General features: G+C 38.4%; 1 protein-coding gene across 1 annotated transcript; it reads right to left on the bottom strand.

The window, feature by feature from the left end:
- Window positions 1–321: 321 nt before the first annotated feature.
- On the bottom strand, window positions 322–18,366 carry LOC108783114 (E3 ubiquitin-protein ligase highwire). Its single transcript, XM_018551605.1, has 25 exons — window positions 18,296–18,366; window positions 11,063–11,285; window positions 10,618–10,980; window positions 10,255–10,461; window positions 9,785–9,990; window positions 9,570–9,720; window positions 9,142–9,496; window positions 8,875–9,065; window positions 8,387–8,600; window positions 7,937–8,002; window positions 7,472–7,561; window positions 6,864–7,102; window positions 5,200–6,744; window positions 4,955–5,126; window positions 4,481–4,866; window positions 4,267–4,396; window positions 3,796–4,202; window positions 3,610–3,724; window positions 3,272–3,462; window positions 2,783–3,208; window positions 2,334–2,705; window positions 2,049–2,273; window positions 1,208–1,980; window positions 764–1,131; window positions 322–683 (listed from the first exon to the last, which is right to left on the bottom strand). The coding sequence occupies exons 1-25, from the start codon at window positions 18,364–18,366 to the stop codon at window positions 568–570; spliced, it is 7,602 nt and encodes a 2,533-aa protein (XP_018407107.1). The 3' UTR covers window positions 322–567.
- Window positions 18,367–20,153: the final 1,787 nt, after the last annotated feature.

Below are 20,153 nucleotides of genomic sequence, written 5' to 3'. Positions count from 1 at the left end.
ACGAAAAACTAAGAAAATATATAGTATACGTAATGTATATTCAAGTATTTCCCTAAATTTCGTATACGTTTCTTTTCAAGAATAGACCAGATTTTTATCTATCTTTGTTTCATTCACCCGTTTCTATTATTTAAATAATATATTAAGAGTAATGATTCTTAAATATACATTTCCTTTACGTACAATAACTCTCATCTGAGTATTATCAGTACTAAATATATTCGGTCATTTCTTATAAATAGTACAGAGAATTATATTATTTTACGAATTAAAAGAGATAATTGTATATCTTATAATTGAATATTTTCTATTAAATCGTGCAATGACGTTCAAATTCGCTTCTTGATTTGCATGTGAAAGTTTGATACATAAGCTTACGCTCTTTTCTGTCTACCGTTAATAATTACTAGATTTAGCGATAGAAATGGCTTATCCATTACTAACACAAATATACCCTCTTGCATCGCAAACTTGTCATTGGATTAAATGATGCATCTCATTCTCATAGCCTACTCTAATCTGCATCAATTCCATATTTCATAAAAATCACAAAACAGCACTGGAAGCTTAGAATGTGTGCGCGTTGCGACAAATTCCGCAACCTAGAGCAAACTCTTCTCCCGTCGGTGGATGTTTCACATGTAGTGGACATTCGTCTCCTTCCAGTTGCTTAGCCTTAGGACCTTTCAGGAAAAGAAGTGTTATAGGTTATTCTTCGAAAAATAGTTATCGTTGTGAGAATCGGAAAAAATATTTTACATACCAGCAGGACACATAGGCAGATCACTCTTCGGGATAGTAGTAACACGTTGGAAATCATCGTGGCAAGGCTTACAGAAGTGTGTTGTTCCGAAGCAGAAAAATACCGCCACCGAACAGCAATATCGACATTTATACTCAAGGAAGTCTGCTCCATGCTTTGGACACATTTGTGCTCTTGCCACGTCACTACAACCGCCACATACTAATTCAGCAGGGTCGAACGATTCCCCGCCTAACTGCGCGTCGCAACGTGCCTCGCCACCGTAATAAGCCTTCTGACATTTGTAACATACATAATACGCGTAGCGTTCCATTGCGTAAGCAGCGGGATCTTGATAACGACCGCCAGGTGCAAAAGTTCCTTCAGCTCTGCGAAAAAATAAAATAATTTCAATATATTTATAAATAGCGTCGATTTTTATTGACGAAATTGAAGAGATATTACTTGTGCAAGCCTTCGTATTCCAAGCGCATTAGCGCCTTTCTTCGTACGTCTTCGTATAGCTCCTTCACGCTTGCCAATTGCTCGGACAACGTCGGATGATCCATCGGTATTTTGCAGATCGGACATAAAGAAAAACCGAAAGTAATTCGTGGTCCCACCCAACGCTTCATCAGGACGTGTCGACAACAATGTAGATGGAACACGTGGCCACACTGCAACTGAATCGCTGGTGCGCAAGACAAGGCCTCGGTGAAGCAAATCATACACATGTCATCAGCGTCCTGTTTCAAATCGGTCCCTGGTAAGCAACGATGAAGGCAAGGCAAGCAAGTTCTCTCATTCCTAACACCCCCACAAATGTGCCCGCAAGAATGGACCATGTTACACGCATTTTTAGCGTGTTCCTGACAATCATGATCGGAGCAAATGTTGCCTATTGCTAGCAAACCCGTATTTCCCGTAGTACCGCAAAATCTACAAATACCAGTAGTAGCGCCAACCGGTTTTCTCGGCGCACCATCACGAAATTCCACCAGTGCCTTCAACGTCCTACTGTCTGCTAAAGCCAATATCCAAAAGAGCTTCGTTCTACCACAACCTTCATGAAGATCTACTCGTATCGCTTCTTCTTCTTCCTTACATACTTGTCTGAGATGCGTTCTCGTTCTTCTATGAAGATGTAAAATTCTATCGCATTCCGCGCATAAATTACCACAAACATTACATTGAATAATAGCCGTGGTTTCATCGTCATCGTGATTACTACATGTTGGCTAAAAAAAAAATAACAAAGTTGGTTATTCTTATACATAATAATTCAAAGATACAATGAAAATCTTACTCTTGGTGGTAATTGCTGTCCTTCAGAACCACTCCATTGACCAGACGATAATCTTTCAACATGTTCCGAATTCAAAACGCATAAAGAAGCCAATGCTAACCACAGTGTTGGCGATCGAAGACATTCTGTAGGCTCACGACTCTTCTCGTCCAGTCTAGTTAAATTTAGAATATTTTCCGCTATAGCTGCTTTCGTTACAGATGCCCATTCCTCAGATAATTTACCCTAATATTAAAAAAATATATTAGTTTATGTATTACAAAATAAATTAATCATAATACTCACCGATGCCATATCCTTCAAAAGTTGAATTATTACTTCTGCTAGCTTACGCGTCATACAACCCCTTAACCACCATCTCGTTCCAACGTAACTTTTCGGATGGATGCTAGTAGCTAATGAAACGGTTTGAAGCGCTTTGCCATTGTTTTCTTTTCCTTTTACTTTGACTTGCACGGTCAATGCTTTCGCAATACAGCTTAAAAATACATCGAGAATTCCGGCTGAATGTTCGTCGAAATCTAAAGCATGAGTAAAGCCGCTGTTTGCAGCGGATACGATGCTAAAATCAGTAGGCGGTAGTCGTTCAACATTTATAACGTTCGCTAGTGTTTCAGGTTTAATTTCGGGCAATATCCGTCGTAAGAGAGATGTTACCTAAAAATATAAAACAATATTATATTGAAAATTGTTTCAAACTGAACATTTAATTTTGCAAAGCTAATGGAACATACTTGACGTTGCACTCTTGCCGATCCGGTATGCAATAAACTCAATAGATCTTTTAATAACCCAGTCTGATGCGATAAGTAATATTGTCCTACAGAACTACCACTTAGAGCAAGAACCATAGAAAGCATTTCAAAGCAGTAAGTATCGGCCGCTTTAGGAAGATCACTATTGTCGCTCAATACGCTATTAGCAGGTGTCGGCGAACATAAAAGTGTCTCCCATTCTTCTCTCAACCGTATAGTCTCCTTTCTAATCGCTTGCACGATATGAGTGCATACTTGTTTTTGTAAATGCGTTAAATTGCTTCTGCTGAACAATATGCCAACCATATGCTCCCGAAGATCATTACTGTCCTCTAAATCCTCATTAGCGCCTTCCGTCGATTCCATCTGTTGTTGTTTTTCTCCTTGTATAAGTTTCCCAAATACCTGTAATACACAACATGACATTGCAGACAACGTTACAATAAAAAGTAAATCATGCGTACTCACCTGAGATGTGATTAGTCGAAACACTTTTAAAGTTTCAGCCTCGCAATTTCTTTGTTGAATAGTTTGTGCGCTTAGCTGCTTTCCTATTTTCAGAGATCCTCCTTCTACCTCGCCCAGCAATCTGATTTGACGAACACGCAAAGAGTTATCTGGGCCCTTTAATTCCATACCCACAACTATATGGCGTTGATCTGTGAAGAAATACATTACAACAATAAACAAATTATATTATTATATATAGAGGGACAGAGAGATAGCATTTCTTAAAATAAAATACATTTTTTAAATATCTTTAATATGCGATCTAATATACTAATAATTATAATTCTTTAGATTACCAGTGATCGGGCAATTAATCCAGCCAGCTGATCTACTTTCGATCTCCACATATCTTAATTTTATCATCTCGTCGGCGTTGATACCAGATAAGAAAGTCACGCTTGACACTTTGTGCTTATAAATAAATTTCAGATTAGACAAATATTATTAAATTAGAACAATCCAATTTTATGAAAAGAACTTACTGTTAAATCGCGGCAATTATCTATGTGTACATATAACATTCTAGGCAAGGAATGAGCGCCACAGAGAATTGTAATCACTTTAGTCTTATTACGATCCTCGTCTCCAGATTCCCAAAATGTTTCAGTCGAATTGTCCGTTAGACTACCAATCATAGCTTGTCTACTAGAAGCTTTGATCTCAACGTTGGATGTTAAATCCTTCAAAGCTTCCACCCAACTATTCAACTGTTGTGAAACTGTTGATTGGTGACTCTCGTGCATACTCATCGTTACATCTTCTTCTTCCTCAGATCGCGACAGGATTTTACTAATGTTACTAAATACGTGACTTCTATGTAGGAACATATGATCTGCTGGCGTAAATCGAATACCCCAACATCGAATCGCAGCTTGTTGTAGCGGAGATCCTGTAAATCAATGTTATTGTAATACATTTATTAAATATCTTTTAATTTGCTGATAACAACTTACCAAGTGGTGGTAACAGCATTAAATCCGCAATTGTTTGTAACAAAGTGTGAAATACAGTAGGTAATGGATTGACGGATTCTCCAGCTATTACTAAATCACTTAAAGGATGCTCGCTGACACCAATCATATCCTACAAATTAATCACAATATTAAATAATACATTCATGTACAAATATCAACAAGTAACAAATAAATTCTTATTAAAAATACTTACGTGATCTTCCTTCTTTTCCGTTCTGTTATCATCATCATTTGCATCCGTGCTATCAGAAGTAACAACTGGTGTAAGAGACGAAACGAACCACCAGAGTAAGTCGTGCAAACAAATTGGTTGCGTTACGCTTCTTAAAAGCCAATTCAATGCCTGCATCGCGTAAACTCGACAAGCGGCACGGCGCAACGCTTGCTTCATCGCAAGTTGTAGATGTTGCAGGTTGTGTTGTTGAAGAACGAACAACATTACAGGTCTCATGAGAATTTCTATTCGATCATTACTCGCTATTTCGATTTGACTAGTGGATACTATAGCAGATTGATCCATTGATGGCACTAATTTCTGCAGTGCAGCGGATGGATAACATAAAAGCGAAGAACCCGCTTCTGAAAAACAATAAAACATTTCTAATATTTATTAAGAAAGTTTATGCATCTAGCGTATTTGTAATTATTGTATAAAATAAAATCGTACCATTATTCATTTCGCTACTGCTGTTATTTCGTTTTCTCATCATAACGACTCTGCCGTCGTTACTGTTTCTGGCCCAAGGTGCACCAGTAGACATAGATACGGATCTATGAAAGGTACTGCGATTTTTACCACTTTCATTATCACTATCACTCGTTGGATATTCTGATAATGGCTGCAAGTAAGATAATAATAATTAAAGCAATGTTGATTGTTAAAAATAACAAAAATGAAAAGTGTTACCTTACCCTGCCGTTTGTGTTGTTAAATGTGCTACTGTTTCCCTCATAATTATTTTGTTGTCCATTTTCGCGTCTCAGAGTTTCTTCGTAATATCTTTCGTCGTGACTCTGCGAATGGTGAACACCTAAGGCTTGCAAACATTGGAATGGTCCAGTAGGAGGAAAAGGTCCAGTGGCCTCAGGAGGGCTATAATTTTCAGCCACGGACGATAAAGTCTGCGATGGTCGTCTTTGTTGTTTAGGGATATTAAAGCCAGACGCACTAGCTAAATCCAGCAAAAACATTGCGTTGTTCTTCATAATTAAGTGAGTTTCGTTTCCACTAGGACTGTTAATCGGAGACAGAATTTTGCTCGTACCATTTTTTCTTTTTGAAATTCCGCTTACGAATTTCTTCGCGAATTTACTCTTTCTGGCCTTCAAATACTTATCTCTACATGTGTCGCAGATTAAGTACCACGAGCTACCACCGACCCCGCCATCACCGCAATTGCCTGCCCACCCCACGCAATAGTTTCCGCCGCTGTTGTATCCTTTTCCGCCCGCATGCCAGCCGCAGCCTGGATGTATCATTTTCATATGATAAGTGACTGGATGTGGAAACATCAAGCCACAAAGTTCACAGATAGTCTCCCGTTCAATTCCCGCTAAAACCTCAGACGTGTTCGCTCTGCCAATAGGCTTCCATTCTTTCTTCTTCCGGCTGCCTTTCTTCTCACGTTCTTTCATTTTGTCCTCTCTGGGACGTTTTTCCGGTATTGGTCGTTTCGCCAACTTCATCGTTTGTATCTGCGATATCGGACTAGGCAAAATCGATTGTTGTTCGATGGCTTGCAGGCAATTGGTGCTAAGTTCTTCCCATAGAAAAACTAAACTTTTTAACGCTGGTGGTAACACCGCGACTGTGTGAAATTCAGGCAGAGAACTAAGTTTACTCGCACTTGCCTGAATTTCTTCCTTAATCGTGTTCTCCTGCTTTTTCCTACTCCTATTGGCATTAGCGTTTGCGGCTGATCGCGTTAGAGTCTCCAACGTGCTGGGCTGAATATGCAAATAATTACCGGCATTTGTCACCTCAACGGAGTGTCTTTGACGTGCTTTTTGCTCCTGCTGCTGCTTATCGCTGGATTGCACAACAGTTTGCCTAGTTACTACCAGCGCACCCTGTTTCGGTAAACTTGGGTGGAACTTGAGAAAACTAGCGCAAGCCATAGCGTCATGTACAATTCCTTCATGCCATAAGAACGCGGCGAAAACAGCTCTCAGACATTCCGCTACGGAAGGACTAATAGCTTCTTTCACCTTGTCTTTACATAAATTTAAAGCACGATTAGGACTAGGACTTTGCTGTGCGTTGGCGGGTGACATAGCACGCTTTGCTCTCGTTTTCACGGCTTTCATGTGATCTCTCCTGTTCATTTTCGGCGAATGTCGCTCGTCCTTTACTCCGGATGAACCGATGTTAAAGTGACCCTTCATAGCTGTAGTAGCGCTTTCGGGACTTGTTTGCGTTTGCGCTTGAGACACTTTGCGCGGACTTTCTTGCATATCCTTTAAGAAATAATGTACTTTTCTATTTTTTGAATAATTCTAAAGACGCTATTATATATAAAAAGTCTTTTCGTGTGCTTGCCATTGAAAAATATAAGGAAAGAAGACTTTTACGCTACATTACTTACAGCACATTCCTTCTTGGGGGTGTCGGGCGGACTAGCTATGCTACCTTCAGATCTCATGTGTAAAGAACTGCAACTTGGACTCGGTGATAGATCACGCGTATTGGCAGTAGTACTAATACCACTCGGTGACTGTGATGGATCTCTCGTCAAGCTGCTAACCAAGGCACTTGTGTCGCTCTGCGTTGAGCCACGACGTTGCGACGTTATGCTGTCAACCATCCCTCCTGACACTTCAAAAAAAGAATGATAACGTATCAACGATTAAGTTGCATGAGAAGAATACATTCCGAAAATACTTTCGGATATTCAATTCAGATGATAAAGGATATCGATTTCTCACCTTATTGGACAGTGACAGAGCAAGACGTTTACAATATTTAGAGAATTCATTCAGTGAGTTCAAATCGTGCAGATTATTTCATGCGACCGTGTGTAAATTAAAGTTTTTGGACAAAAATTTCAAAGGAACGTGTTCCTTAGTAAGTATTAAAGTGCGAAAATAGCAAACGAAATCTCTCACAACTGATACTGTTTGTAATATAAATCTCTATGTAATGTAAATTAGGATAGGGTGAATTAGCGTGTATCAGTGACCTTACCTAATGGGGAGAGGCCGACACTTCGGGGGGAGCCGCAGAGTACAGGGCTGCTACTCATACTCTCTCCCCCTCCTATCGCGCTTCTCCCACCTAATAATTTTGATTAATTGTATTTTTGTCGTGTCGAGTATGTATTAGTCACGAAGCCGTATTACATTCTTAGACTGCGTAATAGAAAGTTTGCTTGTGCGTAAAATGTAATTAATCATGCGTACGTAAAAAAAAAAAACGAAATGATGTCGCGTGCCATTCCGATTGCAATTATGTTATCGCACATGCATAATACGATGTCATAATATTTACTGATCAATACGATGTGAATTTTATCGTGCCATCAATCCTATATGTAAAATAAATAGTGAGATAATATTGTATTAAAACAGATTTTCGAAGATACAAAATTTGTGCACTATTCGATATCTCTTTACAACTTTAGTAATTCAAATAGGATAGGAGAACAAATACCTGGTGCGTTAGCAGCAGGAGGGAAGAGACAATTACCAGAAACGGCTGGCTGTCGACTGGACCCAGCTAAGATCAACATTACTAATTTGTTATAACTAATCCAAATAAGGTATTTAATAGTTAATATAATTGTCTAAATTTTTTCTATTATCTATCATATATTTTATTATAAAATTACTCTCTATATCAAATATTATTTCTTTATTCTAGTACACAATAGAGAAAAATGGAACAAAAATACATAAAATATTGCCTTACAAGTATCAGCGTCCGATCTCACAGCTTCTGAAATAATTTCATTTTCAAAGCGACTGTGCCAAATTATACAAAAGTACACACACGGATGTAAAATGTTAGAAATAAATTACGAAATAAAGTTTGATAGAATCAATCCGAAAAAGAAATGATGATCACACGTATTCAATAGATTAACAAATAATTCATACGTACCGGGTATTGGGACTGGACTGGAAGAAGGGCTGTGAAATCTTGGTGACCCACCTTGGGGATTCTTGGGCGAAGAACTTCTTGACGTTCGCCGCGGAGTTTCCGGTGGTGTTGCTCCGTTGCCATTTGCACGACTTTCTCCCATCGCTTTTACCAACTCCTTCACAGATACGCCCACAAATTCAGAGAAATCTCTGAAAATCATTAATAATACAAACTGAGATGGATACTTGTACATTAACAGAAAATTTTTATAATTTTAAATTGAGAAAGTTTAAGAATTTGCAATTTATAAAAAAGAAGCAATAATGATTTAAATTTTATCGAAAAAATTGGTAATCTCAAAGTTCATGCACGAAACATTAAAAGAAAATTTTTTTAATTGTGATAATGAATATATATATATATATATTCTCTTTAAATTAAAGAAGTTATATATATATATATTTTATTGAAACGTTAAAGATTTATCAAAAGATTACTGCATATACGAAGAAATACCTGCCCGGAGAACTTCTTTTCTCTCCATGGCATTTATCATCCCCTCTTAGCCACTTTTGAAGAACGCTAAATTTTCCACCGCCACCTTCTCTTTCTCGCTCCTTGGCTACTCTTTCCTTGGAATGAGGTTTTGAAAATTTTGGAGTACCATCAGCTTTTTCTGGTGTGAAGCGTTCGCTGCCTAGAAGATATACATACATATTTTGCAAATATTTGAATGCAACAAGTTATCTGGATTTGTTTTTACGATTATATACCTGGTGAGTCATGTTGATTGTATGAGCCGAAAACAAATGGGTTTATATTGCAGCTATCAATGGATTCCGCTGTATCCGGTATGTAGTTTTGCGTAGTAAAGTTGAAGCCTTCGTGACTAACAGAAGGCACAGAAAAATCAAAACCTTTGTTGCTCGGTGAAACAGCTGGGTCCGGTATCATTGGCTTTTTCTCGATCGGATCATTCTCTAAATCCTGTTCGAGTTTCATATAAATCACATTGGTTTGTTTGTTAATAGCAAGCGACCATGCCTCTACGCCTCGACCCTTATCGAAACAATATTTCGCTACTGAATCGTCATCAATGCGTACCCAAGTTCCTTCATGATTTACGCACTGTAAGAGATGAATCATGAGGCACTGTATAAGAGGAAAGATGCGGGTACTTAATAATAATAGATCAACTTACATATTCTTGCACGGTCACCGTATTTCCAAGCGCTAACATTCCAACAGGCGCGCCTTTCAAGTTCGGTTTGCTTCTAATATTATGTCCGGAAGCTCCACATTTCACGACTATCATACTTCTTCCGGCGTCGAAAGTCACCGTCTTTCTCTTACTACAAGCATTAAATTAGAAAATAGCCGACAATATGGATGACACATGAAACATTTCTTACGTACTCATCGCTAACATCAGGACGCTTCCGTAGAATAGTTTCCTTGATAACTTGATCTAAAATGGATTTTGGTTCTTCTACAGGGAGAAGCAGAGTTTTTCCTAAATGTTGATTATATTGCAAACACCAAGCCTCAAGATGACTACTATTACAGTATTCCTTGATTGTCTCTGTATTTAACCGTAGCCAGACGCCATCGTCGTTATGAATCTGAGCCAGGTAAAAATAAAGAGAATTTACTATCATTTATTTTATTTAAACATAATATTCGTCTTAAAAATGTGTAGGAAAATTATTTAAATTAAAATTATATTAGATAAGGATACAAGAAAAATTTTTTGAAATTTTATTTTTTCAATATTTTTGGATTTAACGAGAGAGAAAATGCGTATTATTTTTATTTGTTTGCTTTACAGCAAATTTCATAAAATACATTCAATATCAAAGCGCCAATAATTGAAGTTTGTTAATTACCTCATCAACGAAAGCTATAGTACCGTTAACCGAGACGAATCCGATCTGTTCGCTTTGCAACGACGGATGAGCTCGTATCCTTAAGCCAGCGCTGTTCTTCGCCACGAATTTTCTGAGTCTGCTCGGTTGAAGCTGAGGCTTTTTAACAATGTTCTGAGTGGGTGGTTGCATGCCTTGCGGAGGTTCCTTCACTTCAACTTTGTAATTCTAAATAAAGTAGAATTGAATTAATACTTAAAGAGTCTAAAAGAAAAAGTAATTGAATTTGAAGTTAATTTTATTACACAGAAGCAGAAATTAGAGTTAAATTTAGCTTAGCTTTAAATATCGCGAATATCTTCGGAAGATAAAATGTTTACATACATCCTCCATGTTGTAACCATCCACTGTAATCATCAGCGAGTACCAGCCGACGGAGGATGGTGTCCACGTAGCGCTGTAGCTTCCGTCACCGTTAGGCCTAACCAGCATACTCTCGCTCGATCTTTTCACAGTTGGTGACATGAATCTCAATTCCTCGAACGAGTAATTTTGATAGGCTTTCATGATGGTGATGGCGTAGAAGCACATCTTGTTGTTGATGGTCACCTCGTACGGAACGTCTAAGGATGGTTGCGGATGACCACCGAATGTCATGGGGTCTGGTTGAGAGACGCGTCGGATCTTTCTGCTCTGATCGGAATCCGTGATGTCCGTTTTATCGATCGGCACCGCTTTGACTTCAATCTACAAAAATGATTTGCGTCTGGACATATCGTAACTCACCGACGTCGTGCTTCGCATCGCGATATCCGAGAAGAAGAAATACCTTCAATCCGGGCACGTGCACCACTTCGCCGTATTGATCTCTCGTGAGCACAGTGACGATGGCCGGCCATCCGCATCTCATTTCTTCTCGTGAATATAGTGCCTCGCATTGAGAGGGATCCACAAAGCTGTCCGGTTGCAACCATCGTGCGAGTCTCCCACCGCTGGTGCCAGCCGAGCAGGAGACAAAATCGCGCAGGAATAGACGTTCGTTCGAATGACAACTGAAAATAGCACGCATACCGGATTTGAGAAAAATTGGAAAGACGCGTCCTCTGTGTATCGAGAATTTATTTATTACATCGTTAAATCTATTTATGCGACTACAACTGCATTTAAACTTTGATTGATTCTTTCTATTCGTATTGCAGTTCGGAATTTATTACACGTACAAGAGAAGATTTATGAGCTTTGGTCGCGCTATGAAAACTCAATAAAAATCTGATGAAAATACAAAGTTTTTTATTTCGAGTATACGAAGTGTAAAATTGTACGTCTATATTATCATATATTCCAATTAAAAAAACAGTGTAATATAAAATTAAAACGAGAGTGGTGAACGGAGAATTTCGCTGAAACTTTTAGTCCTTCGTTAACCGCATTAGAGTGAAAAAAATGAGTCATAATGTCGGGAATACAAGACCGTCATAATGAGATATATCAGAGTATAAAGGGTATAAACGTCACGAAAGAATTCACGAGGACTTGTCTTTATTACAAAAATCTTAGTCCGAGTCCATGTCCATCATAAATGCAGAGGATGAGAGCGAGTATACGGTTCGTTAGAACGAGTTTGAGAATCGCGATGCCCCTAATTGGTTGGTGCCTCGCATCGTGATCCCGTTCGGATGGATCGCAAAATAGAGGACGATGCTCCTCCGCCAGCCAGACAATCGTCGCTTCCCTATCGTTCGGACTCGTCGAGCTCATCCCTAATAAGGTGCAATCATACCGCGGTTCTCCTCTCTACGGTCCCATCAACGTGATTCGCGTTTCGCTACCTATTTACAGCGGAGTCGACTTCGCGTTTTTACTATTACGTGAGAACCGGTATTATAGGAAAATCACGCACGTGAGAGGTCTCGCGAGAGTTCGGTCATTACGGTATCTTCGCGTGAAAAATAAGGATTTAATTAACGGCGATGAAAACCACGATATTTTCTGCGACGACTCTTTTACCGCTGATAAATCTGCGATACGTCAAACGCAATAAGCTGCATGAACTTAATTTAAACTTTAGTATTACTAACACTTATGTGTTTAACTTCTTTCAGATGTTTTTTTTGTAAAAAAAATTGTTTGACGAGTTGTGTATGATTATAAATAATTTCTCAAGTTAAAAATTTTTATGGAGTTTAAAAAATTTAAACTATCGAAGTAAATAAAATATATAACGGAGAAGAGTAAGATTCATATTTATATTGCTCTACTTGAAGTATATTCAGGATTGAAAAATTCTCTTGTATATACAATTTCATAATTTTTCCCTGATTTTCATATAAAATTTCGTGATTTTCCCTGATGCTTAATAATATTGAAAATTTTTTGTATTTTTATTCTGATTTAGAAATCATTAAATTTTTTGTTGAAAGAATAATTTAACATAGCTTGCATTTAATTGTTAAGTTGGTAGTATTCTAAAATTGCTTAGGTGCGATGTACCTAAGTATTTATATTTATCTTCTTTAAAGCCAAAAATTTTAATTTTCTAGAAAATTTTGTAAAATTTCTTGACTTTTCCCTTGACTTTTACCTAACCGCTTTCATTTCTCTGACATTCCTCTGATTACCCTGATTTTCAGTTTTGTGGCAACCCTTGGAAGTTGTTTTATTTCATTTAAACTCATTTGTATAATCAATTTTGGGATCGTTCCAACAGATCTCACTCCAGGCTCCCTTAGGTCAGAAGGCGCTAAACTGCGATAATACCTCGAGTCATGACGACGAGGTACCTCGGGACTTCGTGGTTTGCGGTATCAAACCATGTAACGAATGTAATTTTCGCTCAGTCAGATATAAACGCTGCAGAAGCGGGGTGCTCTCGCCATCGATCATAGTCACGAAAAAGATGAACGAGCAGCACGCCAAAGATAATAGACGCCAGAGGAGGACGAGCCGGCATAATACACGAGAGATCGCAGCCGAGGAAACCGGGAGGATCGGGAGCGTGCGGCTTTAAAGATCGGTATCCACGTGACATACAGCTGGTACGTGACCATTTCGGAAATGGGCACTTCGCGGACGACGTCGCCGCCGCAGCCGCGTTCCTCTCGGTTTGAGGAACGCGTTATGAATGAATGGACGACGTCGGCAGACGTGTACACGGTAGAGAAGGTGCGCGGAGCCGAGGGAACACGCGCAATTTCTCATGGGAAATTAAATGGTCGGGTTTCCGCTCATAAAGCGAAGAGCTACGGGACGGTAGTAGCGCGTTTTAGAGAAACGCTATCTACTGCCACATGAAGAGTGACATGGTACTACGAGAGCGACGGTCGGCTGTCCTCCAAACCAGGCTGTTTCCGTTTTTACGGTACCACACTCTCTCCTCTCTCTCTCCACATTGCGTATTTCCGGTACCGGCGACGATACGTCGGAGACGATGGCTCGCGCTCGCTTTTTACTGCACACGACGTATCTTCTCTCATTCACCATAAGAAACGCGTAATCGTAGAAATTACCAACGCTTGGTGAATCACAAAAAAATCGCGAACCCCCGCACAAAAATCCGCGCAGTATTCGTATCTAGGATAACTGTTCTCCCTCGATTTCACTTGCGAAACTTGTACATAAAGATAAAGTTTTGAAATTTTCAAGAAACTTCACGAAAGTTCACGTATCAGATTCGAAAGTTCTCTTAGTAACTTCAAAATCCCTTAGATAGTAAGTTTGATAACATTTCTGAAGTGGAATTTCTGTTTAATACTATACAATGTATGTCATAGATACTGAAAGGAAGTGTACTTACATAGATAGCAAACAGAAGATTTAATTTACTTATATAAAATTGTCAAAACTATTTAAACAATTTTTTATTCAAAAAAACGATAAAAGATCGAAAGAATAGTAACCTGTTCTTAAAATCACTTATGAGTCAAATGAAAAGACATGGGTGTAATATTTTACACTGAGGAACTTTGGTATCTGTAACTATTATACAATTATAATAATAATAATTACATATTACTATAAAAGTGATTATTACTGTTATAATATTAATAATAACATCCATACGTATAGAGTTCTGGCAATAAATGTTTGTAGTTGACATAAAAAAATAACTATAATTATAATTATTATATATATACAACCATAAAAATAGTTAAAATTACTGTAAAAATAATTCAAATTATTAAAAGTCATTAGAATTATTCTTGTTACCTATAAGAAACTTTGTGTATATGTTCAGAATCTTTCCTATAAAATCTCAACATTCGGGCTGATTGTAAACACGAGTCTTGATATGTTTACTTGATATTTTTTGTTTGATCAGGCTTTAAATTTTATTTGATTAGGCTTTATATCTATATGTATCGGACTTTCTAGAAGAACTCGATTACGCTTTGTCTGACAATTGTTTACATATTTCTTCATAATAAGGATTGAGAATGTGTTTATCATATCATTGTGAATCACGTAAAGTTTGGAAATCGACTTTCGTAGTCTCGAAGAATTCAAAAGAATGATCGACTCGCTAACATTATATTTTGGACAATTCAAACTCGCAAGAATATTCTTGTGTATTCTCTAAAACTTTTAGAGTGAATTCTCACCCTAAACCGTGAAATCTCATTCTTAAAGATTGAAAATTGAGCCACTTTTTCAAAACGGATTCAATTTTCATTCTTTAAAGTGATATTTTATTTCTCCAACGAATTTAAAGGACATCGTAATCCTTTTAAATAAATCAATTTAGCATAAATCAAAGAAAAAAGACATTTCACCGTTTTTCTTTCAAATCCACAATCTAAAAATAATTTTATTTTTTTATCAATAAATGGTTAATTTAAACTGATAATATTAATAATTCTTCAACTAATAAAATTCTAATTAATAAAACTCTTATAATGTTTTAATCTTACTCTTTAGTTTTTAAATAGCTGATATCAAAAAGATAACGAAGATAGTCTCAAGAATATGGAAAATGACAATTTCGATAAATATTTTTATATTTAGCATTTTAACAATCAGATTTAGATAGAATAATTACATTCGATCTGCTATGAAAGCAGCACCGATGGGACTCCATTGACCAAGGTTACAAGCCCTGAACACGATTTACGCAATTAGCATCCGTGATAAACGTGGGTCATTGACATAGCCCGAGGATCGGAAGTTGGTCAAGGTCGTCTTTGCAGGTGCGCGGCTGTGTCAGTCAACGCGTCCGAAAATTGATGACCGTGCTCTCGCAAAATTCGATGTTGGCACTTCTGGTGAATGTAACGGATCAGACCCCGAAGAAGGGGCACCGTCCTGTCTTCTCAAGCCTCCTGATGACGAGTCGTGCCCTGGCGTTTATCTTTCCGAAGGCCGAAGAGGGAGAACGCGCGGCGAGAGATGGAGAGAGCGAGTGGCAAAGCGAGTTGAGCTTCATGGATCTATGGTGGGGAGCAGACACCGATCGTATATGCCACCGACCACAACAGTTTAAAAGCAACCTCCGTCACGATCGCGTCAGCTAGATTCTAAGTTGACTTACCACTTCCTCTTTTTCCTCATTTTCTTCGACAACGAATCGACCGCGCGCGTATCGAGACAGTCCGCTCGAGACGATGATCGACCGCCAGTTCCTTCCATACAGCGTGTAATGTTGATCGTTACAGATCGATAAAGGGAAGAGATGAACCTCCCTCTCTATTCGGACGTGAAATCGATCGGTCAGGGAAGTTGCAAGCGGATAAAGAATACAAGTGGATACTTGCAACACAGTGTCTTCAAATCAATGAAGTTCTTTCGAATCATTTCGCGCGAGTGCGCCGTTCTGCAACGCGAGTGATCGGATCGTTATGAAAGAAGCGAGGAATCGACGCTGATCAGCTGGTGATGATCTAACCGCTTGATCAGGGATCGTCGCAATGAGTGCCAAGCGAAGAGTGTTCAGCGTCCTGGATGGGCTTATTAAATGTGATCGTGCAATCGTATGCTCGGTGTTCCTATGGTATCTCACGTTCCTAATGTGCATCGTCGAGTCTAGCAATCCGGGGATATGCGTCATGAACGGCTGTAACTGCACCGTCAAGGCGCATCGCTGGGTTACCATCAAATGTGTCTTCTCCAAGGAACAGGCAAGAACATGTTCTAACTTAATGTTCTAACTAGTTGTCGGTGACGGAGCGGTAATTTTGCTTACAATATTCTAAAAATATCGAAGCGACGGGAAGGCATCACTCAAACCGAGATTATATTGTTCTCTTCTCTTTATCACATTTCCTTAAAGGAAAACAATTTACAAGGTTAACGACAGTATACAATATAATCGTTCCTATAAAGTAGAAGTCCTATTTCTTTTATCAGTCAGTACATTCCTATCTAGAAAAAATTTCTAAAGATTAAAAGTTCATAAACACGGTACAGTCTGACATCTTTGAAGAAATTGCCGACTTCTTTGTTTCACTCTTATCGCGAGTTAGAAAAGTAATATTTTGTTTACACTTTCATAAAACACCGATCGTCATTGAAGCAAAGTAGTAAGCGACAAATGTCTTTAAAGTTATCAAAACGGGATTGCTTTTCGCGCTTTGTATGCGTAATGATGCGTGATTTTACGCGTTTTTATACAGTTACGCGAAATCGTTTATTTCGGCATGTCGTGTTCGTTCGTGCTCTGAAAGAGGAATTGTTAATGCACGATAGTGAAAGCTTGCCGCAGTCTTGGGAGACTTGGATTCGCCTTCCACGCGGGATTAGCATATAAATCATTGGCCCGTGAAGACGGTGGGAATCGCATGCACGCACGCGCACATTCGATACGTGCGAGTGCACGCAAGTGCGTGCATTTCACAGGCATACCGCTGAAATAAGTTCATATAAGCGGTCTACATAACTGCGAACTGATATTTAAGCCTTTTTCTATACAAAATCTACAGCCGTTAAATAAAATCTCACTTGCTCGTAATAAAAGCAAAAAAAAAACATATATACGTTGACATGTCTAATATTATTTCCAAAGCTACGAGAGAGCTACGCTTTCTTTTTCTATATACGATATATTGTATATTTCCATCATCAAATCCATTATCCTCTTGTATTCTAATATTAATGGTAGTGTCGTGTTTATAATGGAAATGAAACAATTTTGGAGAGATACAGTAGAAATGTTGGAGAACGAAAGAATGTAGGACATCTCTGAATCTTAAATCCGTCCCTGCGAAACAGGCTGTAACTTGTACTTGCCACGTTTCTGCAGACGCAACGTACAGCAGCCGTAGCTCCACTTGCCGTTGTCAGCTGCACTCAGCTGAATACCATCCGTACAACCCATGCAACGGCGTATTACGCTACGCGCTTCGTAATTCACGCAAAGTTTTCGACAAGAGAGAGACTTGGGTAGAAAACGTGATAAAACTATCGTACCCAACTGTCAGTAGCGATAACTTGCTCGAGTGCAGCACCTGTAAGGCGAGAAATGTAGAATAGCGTCTCGTTGATTTTGAGACAGATCCGAGTTGATACGCGCAAAATCGAATATCGCAAGAATTTCAATGATATATGTTGAGCATTACGGTGCATAATTCGATTTAGTCTCGAGTATAAATCTTACGATGCGTTACAACGTAAATCTTTAACAAGACGGTACATCATATGAGTTTCTGACGTAGAAAATTGCTTTTATCCCAAAAGATTAATGATAACATTGTTCACAGAAACACGTTCGATATATAATATTAAAAATTGCAAGCTTTTCTCTTTCGTATTTCAGAGATATCTAAAAACATATCTGACTCGCGTTATGAGAATATAATGTGAGTTTAAATTGATATACAAAAAAAAATAAAAATAAAAATACTTTTACATTCGGGCTTGTGTAATAAGAATTACATATGTCGATTTAGTAATACATGTAACATGAGAGCACGTGATAAATAGAGCTAATAATCCTGAATTTTTCCTCGAATGAGAAGATTAAATTTCTTGTACATTTCTTGACCATAAACTGGAGTAGACCTATTCCCTATCTACGCTACGATCAACCGCTCGCATAGAAACGCAACGGAAACCAGTTTTAAGGGGCATTCACAGTACTGCCTTCTCTCTCTTGTAATGGTCCGACACACTGTCTAAGGATCTTATTAAATCGTTTCGTTTCATTGCTTTGTCGCCATTCACTATTACGATCTTCGGACTGCTTCGTTTTAAATATGCTCCGAATAATCGGCGATAAAACAGATGTAATATACATTTTTTCTCATGGAATCTCTTCATTAAATAATAAAATTAAATGTAACTGAGAGCTACAAGCAAATTAATGTATATATTTAAAATTATCTAAAGATGTGACATTAAAAATGTCAGATTACTGTAAATCGTTTATAACCAAATCGGCATTTATATCGAAAAAATATAACGATGCATAAATATAGTTCGTCGTATGCAAAAATCTTATATCTTAAAATCAATATTTTTTATTTAAAATATTATTTTTTATTAATATTTTAATGTAGATATTTAGATTCATCAATCATGTCAATTTGCTTAAGTAAAATGTAACTGATGCGATTCTTTTGTGAGTTTTAATGTAATTTTAAAATCATTGAGAGAGTAATTTTTATCTGTCCGATAAACGCCTGCCATATATTAAGCGTAGGCGTGACGTACAGAGTAACGTGTACTGCTCGGTGTCCTCAGCAATTGACACACAGCAAAGTGACCGGTGTCGATGAATCAAGTCGATAATACGTCTCGATCCCATCCCTAAGAATAAAATAATAAACGCGATGACCGAGAGCCATTAGCTTTTTTTTTTTAGAGGGACCTCTAAAAACACATTTAGCTTTCAAGGATGATATAATCGGGTAGCGAGAGCATTGACCAAACGAGTCGTGACAAGTCGTTTTGCTTGCTCAACGGTGTCTACAGAAACAACAATTGGCAGCGTTAGGTCACTATTATACTACCGGACGGCAAATACTTGGTAATCAAATCAGATTCAGCCACGGCGTCACTTATCATTCCAACGCCATTAATTCCATTTACCGTGCAGCCAGCATCGCCGCGTGGTAACAGGCTGACAACTCCTTGCCGGCTCGTGCAAGTTCACTCGTATCGAAACAAGGACACTTTTGATTCGATCGGCGGAAATGACAAATCAAGCGACAATCGAATACTGAAATCGCAGCGATTCCAGAAGAGTGCAGAAATGTGTGATTCCTCGAGTATCTCCCTCGCGAGGGAAATAATACGACGTTTCCTCTCGCGGTCATTTATCCCGTCAATAAAAAGTGATTGAGTTAAGCAAGGATGAGTTCATACATGGACCTATTCGCCGCTATCTTAGCTACAATCATATTTACTAAAAAAAACATGACGTTATTCATTATGTGTCATAGAGATATTTATCTTTGCTTATCTGACGTTCGTATTTTTATTTTCGTATTTTTATCGTAACTTGAAGTGGGTCGAACTACGTAAGCATAAATTCATCTGGCATATCTGAAAAAGGCTGGAACTCAATTGAGATATAAGCAACGTATTTAGCAACGCATCGACATGTTACATCGCCGTCGTTAAATCCGATTACGACTTACAGAGGCAATTCCTCGCAATGACCCTCGCGCAACTTAGATATGTGGAAAGATTTCCGACAATAGCCAACTTGCTTGGCACTTTGCACGAGTAGATCGACCCGATAGGTCTCTCGTCCTCACGCATTCGGTTGAACCTAGGCGATTTCCGGCGCATGCAATTTCCGGTCGGGGGGTCCATTATGGTCAAAGTAGAGGTACGATGCATTGTCCGAGCCAGCTGCTTCACGAATATTTTTTGCTCCGTCCGTTCGAAAACTTGGAATCTATTTCACTATCGTCGCTTACTAAGTTCAAGTAATGTAATTACCTTTTCGCTTCGTTCCAATTCCAATTCTAGAGTCGAATATTTTC

Source organism: Cyphomyrmex costatus, unplaced genomic scaffold (genome assembly GCF_001594065.2).
Source record: "Cyphomyrmex costatus isolate MS0001 unplaced genomic scaffold, Ccosl1.0 scaffold10, whole genome shotgun sequence".
Classification (NCBI taxonomy): Eukaryota; Metazoa; Arthropoda; class Insecta; order Hymenoptera; family Formicidae; genus Cyphomyrmex; species Cyphomyrmex costatus.
This window is presented reverse-complemented; position numbering and strand designations above follow the sequence as displayed.

Coding starts and splice junctions, on each gene's coding strand:
- LOC108783114 (XM_018551605.1), bottom strand. CDS start 18,366: ATGAAACGAAACGATTTAATAAGATCCTTAGACAGTGTGTCGGACCAT. Junction 7,103..7,471: donor TGTCGGCCTCTCCCCATTAG/GTAAGGTCACTG, acceptor CTTTTTTTGAAG/TGTCAGGAGGGATGGTTGAC. Junction 5,127..5,199: donor TTAACAACACAAACGGCAGG/GTAAGGTAACAC, acceptor TCTTACTTGCAG/CCATTATCAGAATATCCAAC.